Here is an 11,284-nt window from a genome sequence, read left to right on the forward strand (position 1 = left end):
CTGATTAAAAACTGAGCTTCGTTGCAGAAAGGGGCATAAATGTTGTTGCTTGTTAAGCTCAATGCTCTGTGTAATCTCTAACTCCTCTTTCTGTGCATATGAATATAATAAAACTATGAGTGAGTTGGTGACATTTTGAACACAGGGCTTTATTGTGAGACACCCTTCAGGGAACCACAAGTTAGATTTACAATTTCAGACAAATAAGTTTATTTGGAAAATGTAAAAAAGGATGTGTTCGTATGCAATAAAGCATCTTGTTTGTGTTCCGGTACAGAAAAAAAGCCACAATGATAGAACGAAAAAAAACTGCAGCTTCAAGTTGTTATGTTGGAAAAAGACACATGGTCATCTTGAAAAGCAAATATAGAAATACCACAGCTGGAAAACCTGCCTGACACTTAAACACATGATTCTTTAAACAGCTTTTAGGCCACATTAAATACAAAAATAACTATTTGGGGTACTTCCATGTTTCACTGTATATAAAAATTAATCTCTGCTTTTTACTGGAATGAACAGGCTAATCCAAAATAACTTCATGCTGCTGCGCCCTTTCTCCTGTTTCAAAGGATCTGCCAGATGTAACTTTTGTTTTTCTTGATATTTTTCTACATTGTTTCTTATTTTTACACTTTAAAGAACTCTAAAAGGATATTTTGCTTTCCCCTTTGCATTTCCAAGTTAATTGCTGGTTTTTAGTCTGTGGAACCAGTGAGAGCAAACCCACCCAGAGACTCCAAAAAGGACCACCTAATTAAAATGTGTGGGGTAATTCTGCAGAGATGGTGGTAGAGGTGTAGTTTGCAAAGGCAGAAAAAACTTTTTAAAATGTACCTCTAAAAAGTGAACATCAACCAATCAGTTTCCGTATAAAACCTCCTTGCTTACCACTGCACTATCTACTACCTCTGTTGGTCCCAGCAAGTATTTGATTTAACATTAAAATATAAGGAGTAGTGTTCTCCTACTGCCTGGGTGTTTGGTATGCAGGGGCCACTACTGCTTACAGGAAGCCTGCACAGAGGGTAGTCAACACCACCCAAAAAAATTATTGGCTGCCCTCTGCGACCCCTATAGGCCATTATCATTTCCACCTGTCTCAGAAAAACCAGACCCATCACAGGGTACCCCTTGCACCCTGCATACCACCTGTGTGACCCGCTGCCCTCTGGTCACCGCCTCAGGTCACTCAGATTCCACACCTCCAGACTGACTAACAGCTTTTCCCTGTGGGCCATTGTGACTATAAACAAACACTCCCCACACCCACCGCTGCCCACCTCACCAATCTGGTCTGAGTAACCCTCATCACTCAGGCCACTTGCATAAGTCCCTTTGAAGTGCTTCCAACCACTTTGCTTGTAAGCAAAGTGGTTGTTTTGTATATATTACTTTAGTTTGTATATGTTCCTCTAGACTGTATATCTTTTATTTTTTGCTATCTATCCTGATGTCTTTACTATTTATATTTGGGTAGTGACCGAAAGAACGAGATCGCGGATAAAAGCGCTGGAAATGGGCTTCCTCCAAAGGGTGGCTGGCCTCACTGTGCGATTTTTGGCCCATTTTGAGCCGATTTTTGAGTCGTGCGATCGGCCCGATTTTGGCCTTCATCGTGCGTCGTGCATCGTGTAGTATACGTGGGGTAACGAGAGGCGATTAACACCTCACGACCATCAATCGCTTGGTCGCGAGGGTGTCACCGCAGCCGCTCACACTGCGCACGCGCAAACACAAATGTCAGCGAAAAAGACGGCGCAGCACGGCAGTGTAGCGTGTGATCTGGACACAAGCGATGGAGGCACAATTAGTAGAACTTTGGAAAGCTCATCCGAGCCTTTTCGGTGTGGCCTCACAAAATTATCACGACCACAACAACCGTGAAAATAGTTGGATTTACACTACTGCTCAATCACAGCTGCCTGATCAATGTTTTTCATTAGCAATTTAGCAAAGTTGATGGTGGTGGTGTGCGTGTCTGTGTGAGTGAAAGACAGAGAGGGAGAGCGAGCGACAGAATTTCTGTTATAACCTTCATTTTATGGAGGCACAGTGTGAGCACTCGGGTCGCATCAGAGCATCGGGCCATGTAGTGTGAGACCCTGCATCGTGACCTATGAACTTCTAACCCCTGCGAGTCAATCCGGCCATCCGGGAGGGGCTCAGACTACAGCCGCTGCTCCATCACATCAAAAGGAGCCAGTTGAGATGGTTTGAGCATCTGACAAGGGACAAGGACTCCTGGGCGCCTCCTTGGTGAGGTGTTCCATATTATATCTCTCGGCTGGCCTGGGAACGCATTGGTGTTCTGTTTGTGGCAATTTTTCTCCTTTCTCCATAAAAAAGAAGTTGTTAACATATCTCACATCTTGATCTCGTGAGAACGCAGCTGACTGTGCTTCAAAGCAGGGGAGCTGCTTGCAGGTAAACTACCTGAACAGCATTTACAATGCCACAGACCTGTAATCCTCGTAGAAACTTCATTCAAACGTGATATAAATAAATGACTTTTGGTGATAGATTTCTTCCTCGACATTATTTATCTTGTAACGAGGAAGAAGGTTCATTTAAAACAATGGACCTAAAGGGTGTCCAGAATTTCGCTTCCAGTAAGGTCGATTTACGAAAGGATTTAATAGTGAAGCAGTCGGTGTTAAAAGGATTACAGTCAGTCTGATCTTGCAGTATAAGACTATCACTATCCAATCGACTTTTTTTTTCGGGCTACAGGCTCAGCCCAGTGCAATAAATAACGTCATCTATACGAGGTTTTTAATATGATAGGTGACGCAAACCCCACGAATAAAGAAGAAATGTTTATATTAAATTAACACAAGAAACAATCCATATATTTCTAAGACTTGTGTTTTATATAAGGCAGAACAGCATGCCACGCCCACGAGGCTTTTATAGTCAAGAGGATGGAGCGAGTAGAGCAGATTGATTTTGAGCGTGCAAAGGGATTGTAGTGCAGCTCAGCAGCTAAGGCGCAATATGAAGCGTTTTCTTTTCTCTTTATTTTGGCTTGTCGGGCATTTACAGCCAGCTCTTTCTGCTGGTTTGAAGGATACACCGACTCTCGGGTCCAAAAATACTCCTCGACTTCTAAGCAAAGGTAGGTTGCGTTAACATCGACGCAGTGGCAGTATTACATTACGAAAGCTCTAGTGTGTGTTTCCTATTCACTTTAGTCAAAAACACTGCAAGGACAAATCCAATTCATCTTCTCGTGTTTTGATGTAAGTGCAGAATGCCGTAATTCCTGATTAAAGCGTGATTATGAGATGCTTTTTCACCCTCCAGATATAAGCGTTGGGCTTGAATACCAAATTAATCAGAACCACAGTGTGTTGTTCTATGAGGAGGGCTCAGATGAACTGTACCTGGGAGGCAATGATTTTATATTGAAACTCAATGTGGACGACTTCCACGTCATAGAGGTGGGTTGGAGCAACAAATCGTAAACTAACGATGTTCTTTATTTATGTTTTCTTATTATGTTGTTGATGGTGTTTCTTTTTTTCCTCAATTCCTGTGGGGTTAAGCAGTAGCCATTAAAACCAACAGATGGTTGTGACAGTCCTAATAAGCGTCTGTCTGCCATACAAGACCTTGTACTGTAGCCTCAAAGTGCTCATTAAGAGGTCCAGGTGCTGAGCTCATGGCACCGACAGAATCATTAAGAATAGAACATGTAATAAACCAGAAATTTCAGTATGACTTTTTTTTTTTTAATCTTAATGTTAAATTTTTAATAAGTAAATGATTCTTGACCATAAGAGAAGAAATGGGTCTTATCATTGATATCACTAATGGATGTCGTGCTGTGGGAAGAGAAGCTGAAGGGAATCAAGAAGACATTTGAATTAAGGGAACTGGTTTTAGTCTATCCTTTTATTAATCTATCAGACAGCTATTTCAGTGGACAGTGTTGTAATTAGTTTCTTAGTGATTGTTTCAGATGCTTCTTATGTTTTTGAAATGTTGCTAAAGTTATGGCTAATCTGTCTACAATCAATGTGTTGACAGAAATTTCATCTGAATGCAACGGGGCAAGAGGAATGCCAAGAGGTCGGTGATTACAGAATGATCAGAGATGTGCTAATAAATGCATTGTGAAAATGAAATATAGAATCGGTTTCCATAACAAAGTTCTCTCTGTGTCATAGGACCCCTGTGAAAATGTTATCACTGTCATTGAGAAGTTTCAGAACAACCTGTTTGTCTGCGGGACGAACGGACAGAAACCAGAGTGCTGGCAACTTGTGAGTGATTCTAAAAAGTGTTAAATGTGTTAAACCGTAGACTAAAAGTGTGTGACTTTCTGCACTTCTGTGACAAGTTAATGGAAACTAAACTAGTTTCCATAAACTAGCAGCAGAGAAAAGCCAATTAAGGAGTGGAGCTCTGGTGCTTCTTGTTAAACTTTAATTGGGCGCCCTCTATAATTTAATGAAGGTGCTGGGTGTCTGGTGTTTTGTGGTTTCCCATCACAGTTCTCTTGAAGTAATATCACTGTGTTCTGTTGACTCTCTGTGACCCTGCAGCGCCCTTCAGTGAACAATCAGTCTCTTGAAATATTCGATAGTCGTGACGGGACAGGAATCTCTCCATTTATCTACACACAGAACTCCCTATCGCTCACAGTAGGTATGTTACGCGCCGCTTTTGTAGTTACCATGTTTTCAAGGTTTTAATTATCAGTGTGCAGATTAATGTAACTGATTATTCAAAAATTCAACATTTTTGCCCCTGTCAATTTGGTGTATCGGCTATTTTTAGAAGGGGATCTGTATGCAGCAGCACCTTTGGATGCTGATGGAAGTACATTGCAGTTCAGAAGACAAGCTGGCCACAGGACTAATGTCTGGATGTATGACAGCTGGGTCTCAGGTAAATAAATACCTGCTCTTATTTTATAATGGAGGAAAACTACTGTAATTTAATACATTGGTGTCGTATAATCAGAATATGTTTGACTTAAAAGTTTGTCTTGTTCACTCCTCACCTCATTGTAGGGTAATTATGCTTTGGTTCAAGTTTGATGTGGCAGGCTTTCTGTTTTGTTTTGGGGTTTTTTCAGTTCGCGCTACACTGTAAACACTTTTTTTTTTTTTTTTTTTTTTTTTTTTTAAATCTTTTTATCATGTTTTCACAGAGCCCACATTCGTCTCTGCGTCATGGGTGCAGCGGAAGGACGACCCAGACAATGAGAAAATTTATGTCTTTTTCCGTGAGAAGAACTCAGACCACAACCGAGAGGCTGACCCACTGATATCTAGGATTGCCAGAGTTTGTAAGGTATGGTGAAAAAAGCTGAGCTAACATCAATGAAACTCAACTTTGCGTACAGATAAATTCTCTAAAACATCTTCATCTCACTTTCAAGAATTAGGAACAATCAAAAGTCTTGCTGTGACTACATAAGCAAACCTTTTTCAAGCATTTTGGAAGGTGGATTGTGCCCGCTCATTCTGGGACCCTTTGTGCCCAGTCCTCATAGGATGGACCACACCCACCTTTGAACTTGGCCTTCAGTCTAATTTGATCTACAATTGGATAAAGTTTTGCGAATGCGTTTGGCATGATTACAAGGCTCTGCCACTGACAGAGTATGTCCAATACCAAAGTACTTGAAGCAAATTTGAAGTGGGTTTCAGTTCACTTGCCACACAGTTGGAAAATGTTGTAATAATGTTGTAAGCTTTAGAACAACAATATTCATAATGAATGGCAAAATGTGATCATGCCCATTAAAATAAAGGAGAGGCATTATTGGCTCAGTATGTGTGAGAGGGTGTGATAATAGCACAGCACAGGGAAGGTTGAGTCAGTCAGTTCAGTTTTTTTTTGTTTTTTTGGACACATCAACAGTACAGTTGCCTAAAATGACACAGCTTAAAAAAAACACAAAACCTGTGAGATGATCTTAAAAACTCAGCTTACCACCGCCTGCTGTACTGAATCTAAATTAAAGGCAGCAATTGTGAATAATTCTAATATTGTTTTGTGATGGTTTGCCATGTTTCTTTTACCGTAATAATCTGCATAATTTTCCATAAAGAGGAAACAAGATACTAAAGTCTGTCAGCTCAGAGGTGCTTGATGTTGATGTTAGGCTTTATGTTTTTATGGAAGCAGTAGTTATGCTCACCCAGTATTTCCTCTTATATCAGGATGTTGCATTAGTCATGTTAGTTTAAAACCATCACAAGAAAATATTCATTTGCACAACAAAGCAAAAGCAAACAAACCTTTGACCCACCACCAATACCAAAAAATTGGACTTCATCTACTTTACATTAACCAGCGCGAAAAGCTTTCATTTTGCTAAAATGTTGTTTTCGGGATCCTCGCTTGACATCTGTGCAAAACGAGACTTGCCCTAAATGTGTTCAGGTGTTCTCGTTTCACATTTCTGATACAGCTCAACGTAATGGAAACTGTATCGAATAACCTTCAGCCGAAGCAGAATTAATGAGTTTCCTCCTGTCGGTATCATATTTCAGGTGGATGAAGGTGGATCAAAACGATTCTTCCAGAACATGTGGACATCTTTTCTCAAGGCCCGTCTTGTGTGTGGAATTCCAAAGGAGTCGCTGTATTTTAACCGCCTCCAAGATGTTTATGTGATGCACGCAGACAACTGGCAAGACACCAGGGTCTATGCCCTCTTCACGAGCAACTGGTTAGATGCTTCATTTTTAATATCTAAGCAACATGCAAACATGACAGTGACACCACAATCAAAAGCAAAACATCAAGATGGGTAGTATTGCTTTAGCAACATGACTTTCCATTCCTTGTATCTTAGGACTGTAGCTCCAAAAACACATGATGTTAGACTGTTGGTCAACTGTTTGTCCTCATTTTCAAGGGAGTTGCCCTTCTTCCACTCCCATGAGCTGAGGCAATAACAAATTCACAGATGATTTAAACCTATGATGAACGCTCTGGCAATCTTTCTTTCTTATATCCACTCTAGGAATTCTACAGCAGTCTGCATCTATACAATAAAAATGATTGAAAATATATTTGAGAACTCCAAATTCAAGGGCTACAACGACAACCTTCCCACACCAAGGCCAGGAACGGTAAGAACTTTATTATGTTGCTATGTTACTTTACAGAAACAGAATTTACAGACAACTTCCTCTAAATTGTTTTATTTTTACATTTCTACTTTCGTTTTGCTCACATGCAGTCTAAGCAGTTTATTCTATATCATGTGCATGAGTACGACCTGTGGTTTAAAAAAAAAAAAAAAGACATGGAAACAGCTGTGTGCATGGACTGTTTCATCACATTCATTGTTTCCATCATAGAGACTGTGGTTATTTATTTGACATCCACTGAGATTAAATGGAACAAATGAAGGCCCTTTGTATTTGCAGTTTCCCCTCATTGTGGCACAACCATAATGCAAGTTTCAAAAAGGGGCTGACACCGACCGCGGTCCTTTCTCTGTTCATGTTGCTATATTTTGTAAATAAAACCACCCCTGTAATTTACGATGTGGAAAAGTTTGTCTGTGCTTTGTTTTTGGACTATTTTTTTTGCCTTTCATGCAGTATACAGACTATTTTTGCATTTATTTTTCAGTGTTCCACGAACAGCAAGGCTTTGCCACGTCACACAGTCAATATTGTGAAGGATCACTCAGAAATGGCCGACTGGGTTGACTCAGATCCTTTTTATATAAGCACCAACAACTACACCAAGATAGTCGTGGACAGAGTTCAGGCTGCAGACCAAAGATTTTATAACATTCTGCTTCTAGCTACTGGTATGTCATTGTTCAACAGCACAGGGTCCTTGGGATCTTGTTTTGTCATTAGTGCCTTCGCTGCCTTTCAATTGTCTTACATTTTAAGAATGCATTGTCTGTAATATCTGTTAGGAACAATAAGCTAAAAATACCTAGCCAGATATATCACTTGCAAAAAATAACACAATATCAAATTCCTGTTCCAACAGATTCCGGGAAGATCCATAAAGTCTTGGAGTCTGGGTCAGAACCTTTTATCATATCTGAAACGCAGCTCTCCAACTCTTCAATCATACAGTCAATGAAGCTTGACTCTAAAAAGGTAGGGTTCATTTAAAATGCCATACTAAGTGCAGAGCACTGTGCTTTGCCGTTCTGGCATCAGTGTTTTTCTCAGCTGCGCCCACCTTCAGTGAAACATGATGTTGCTATTTCTTTTTGCAGAGCGTCGCATTTTATCTGTCGGGTCATTGCTTTTGTGCTTCACATGCAGCTATTTTCAGCTGACAAACACCTCGTGTGCATTAGTTGTCTTGCGCCAGGAAAAGCCAAATCTATCAATAAGCAGGCTATAGAGTCTACAATTTCCCCAAAAAGAAAATCTTTTCATTCAGGTTTAAAGTAAATTTAGATTTTTGTCTTCCTTTGCTCAGAAAACATTAATTGTGGGGTCTGCTGAGAGAATAACTGCAGTGAACCTTCAGAGTTGTCAGGAGTACAGCAAGTCTTGCGAAGAATGTGTTCTGGCCCGGGATCCATACTGTGCCTGGACTAACGATGGATGCACCTCGACTGTCCCGTAAGTGCGAGCAGCAGTCTTACCAAGACCCTCTGGCACATTTTATTATGTTTTGCACAATACCTGAAACAGCTGTAGAAATGAATCAGATAATCAAAGAGGGAAAAAATCTTGCAGAAACATCACTCACTGAAACGTGTTTTATTCGTCTTTGCAGAGGGAGCATTCAGAATATCGTGGATGGGAAAACAAACGTATGCAGTTTAACAGTTAAAGGTAGCTAATGATGAGACATTTATTCATCTTGCTGTAGACTCCAGGAACAAATTTAGTCTGATCTCTCTGATCGCTCTCTTTCCCTTTTCCCCCCCCTTTCTTTCTTTTCTCCAAGAGCCAAGAAACCGGACCAAACGTGAGATACCTCCACTATCATCAGTGCATTTGAGGACAGTTCATTCAGTCCCCCAGGGTGTGCCTTTCTATCTGTCCTGTCCCATAGACTCCTACCACGCTGAGTATACATGGGAGCAAAAAGGCCAAAAGAGTCCTTGTTTGCAGATGCTTACCAACTGTCTGCACCTCATTCCTTCCATGTCACAGGAGAAGTATGGCACGTACAGATGTATTTCAGAAGAGAAAGACTACATCAAAGTGGTGGGAACATACGAGCTCATAGAGAACCAAGACCCAAAAAAGTGCTCAAAAAGCAATACACCTGACAACTGGAACGCTGCACCAGCTCTTATTCCAGAGATGACATGGATCACGCTGCTTGTAGCAATAATTTCTTTTTGAACTGACTCTCTGTCACTCGCTACTTTTAATTTGCAGTGTCAAAATGTCAGGCCCTCTGTACTCATGCAGCACTAACGGAAATCCATGTCAAGCCTTTAGCGGAACCTAACACAGAAACATTTCCGCTGTGAAAAACCTTTATTGTTTCAAAGAGGGGCTTGAACAGGAAGGGGAAAGAAAGAAAAAAGAAAGCAGTACAACCGGTCAGCAGTGCACAGCTTGAATGGTCTCCAATGGTGATTGAAAACATCGGAGCATCTTACATAAAACACTTTAGCTGAGTACCTTTCTTCCTTTTATCACAATCAAGGAAATGGAAGGCACATAAAGTAATCAGAGGTAATTCCTCTTTACATGAATGTATATCTCAAGTCAACAACACTATTAAACTATGAGTGTAAGTGGGAAAGCTTCCAGTCAAAGGGCCACAGACAATCTTTAAACAGTAAGTCTGCTTAATTGTAAGTCTTATACAAACTGAAGGGAAGAGAGCTCTTTCCACTCTGGTCCATATAGAACCAAAAAATGTAAATTATCTGTTTTGACATTGCACTGCTGACCCGATAATTTAGGAATGTGTCTCCACCTTCTTTTTGCCTCAGTGCTCAGAAAGGTATCTTAAAAATGCACAATGAAAATATTTGGCTTTGCATATTGGGAAATGGCTTCTCTCAGTATTTAAAAGCAGTTATGTCAAAAATACTCCAAAACATGCAAAAAGTTGGCCTATTTGTAGTGTTATAATTTTTAACACATACTCACTGAAATTGGGTATGTGTTTTCCTGACGCGGCGCAGAGTAGGGATAGTGAAGGTGGATGAGTTGGCATTGCTCATCCACAGCAGGGGTAATGCATAAACGAGGAGAAGAAGCAAGTGCATGTAGTGTGGAGCGGATGGAAACGATTGTCGGGGTGATTTGTGACAGAAGGATAACAGCGAGAGTGAAAGGGAAAGTTTACAAGATGGCAGTGAGACCTGTTATGATGTACGGTTTGAAGACGGCGGCAGTGACAAAAAAGACAGGAGGCCGAGCTGGAGGTGGTAGGGATTTTGTTTTGTTGGGATTAGAAATGAGTCGATCAGATGGACAGCTCGGCTGAGACGGTTTGGGGAAGTGCAGAGGAGGCGTATTATTATACTGGAAAGGATGTTAAAGATGGAGTACCTCCATAAGGGAAAAAAAAAATCTTATTTTTGTACACAGTATTATAGCACTGATAGCACTTTTCTTTTTTTCTTTTTTTCATGACCTATACTATAATACAAATAAAATAGTGCACATAATCCATCCATCTTCATCCGCTTTATCCGAGGCCGGGTCGCGGGGGCAGCAGCCTAAGCAAGTGCTGCTGCCCCCATAATATTGTGCACATAATATTTTGTTAAAATGAATTATTGCAATCACCTTGTAGAGAAAACCTCTAAAGAACACAGAGTTGGCCTCAGTAGCCTGAGATGGAGTCAGATTCCTTACCTGAATTATTGCTTTAGTCCCTTGATAAAGAGTGTTATAGAGCAATAATGTAGCTAATAAACCACTTAAAACTTTATTTACACCAGAATGTAGTAAGCTGTGCCTTGTGTTGCTTTAATTCTATGAATTTAACATAATGTCTCTTTACAGCTTGTGTCATCATGTTGCCTTACACACATGTATTTTGGTACGGTATTAAATTATTTAATCCCGAATGTTTAAAAAAAAAAAGTTTTTTTTTATATGAAAAGTATTATTTATTTCATTATTCACAAAATATTTAAAGAGATAAGAAAACCTGCTAATGTCTTGTAATGATTTCTTCATCATAAAAAGAGTGTGACAATTTACTGTTCACTAGGAGTCATCCTATTAGGTAAGATATTATTATTTAATCTTAGCAGGCTGTGTTTTAATCAGCCAGAGTACTCAGTAAATAACTTTCAGCATGACAAGAGGGCAGATGACAAAGCAAGGATCTTGAGCTTAAGCTGTCTTTTACC

General features: G+C 40.2%; 1 protein-coding gene across 1 annotated transcript; it reads left to right on the forward strand.

Moving 5' to 3' along the window:
* Nucleotides 1-2,959: 2,959 nt before the first annotated feature.
* On the forward strand, nucleotides 2,960-10,879 carry sema7a (semaphorin 7A (JohnMiltonHagen blood group)). The gene is made up of 14 exons (XM_085357463.1): nucleotides 2,960-3,118; nucleotides 3,307-3,443; nucleotides 4,033-4,074; nucleotides 4,173-4,268; nucleotides 4,551-4,653; nucleotides 4,786-4,896; nucleotides 5,162-5,304; nucleotides 6,513-6,691; nucleotides 6,989-7,097; nucleotides 7,606-7,789; nucleotides 7,981-8,093; nucleotides 8,425-8,570; nucleotides 8,728-8,786; nucleotides 8,902-10,879. The coding sequence occupies exons 1-14, from the start codon at nucleotides 2,998-3,000 to the stop codon at nucleotides 9,303-9,305; spliced, it is 1,947 nt and encodes a 648-aa protein (XP_085213589.1). The 5' UTR covers nucleotides 2,960-2,997; the 3' UTR covers nucleotides 9,306-10,879.
* Nucleotides 10,880-11,284: the final 405 nt, after the last annotated feature.

Source organism: Diplotaxodon limnothrissa, linkage group LG7 (assembly GCF_057381915.1).
Source record: "Diplotaxodon limnothrissa isolate DT_005_m linkage group LG7, D_limnothrissa_male_GT1.1, whole genome shotgun sequence".
Lineage (NCBI taxonomy): Eukaryota > Metazoa > Chordata > Actinopteri > Cichliformes > Cichlidae > Diplotaxodon > Diplotaxodon limnothrissa.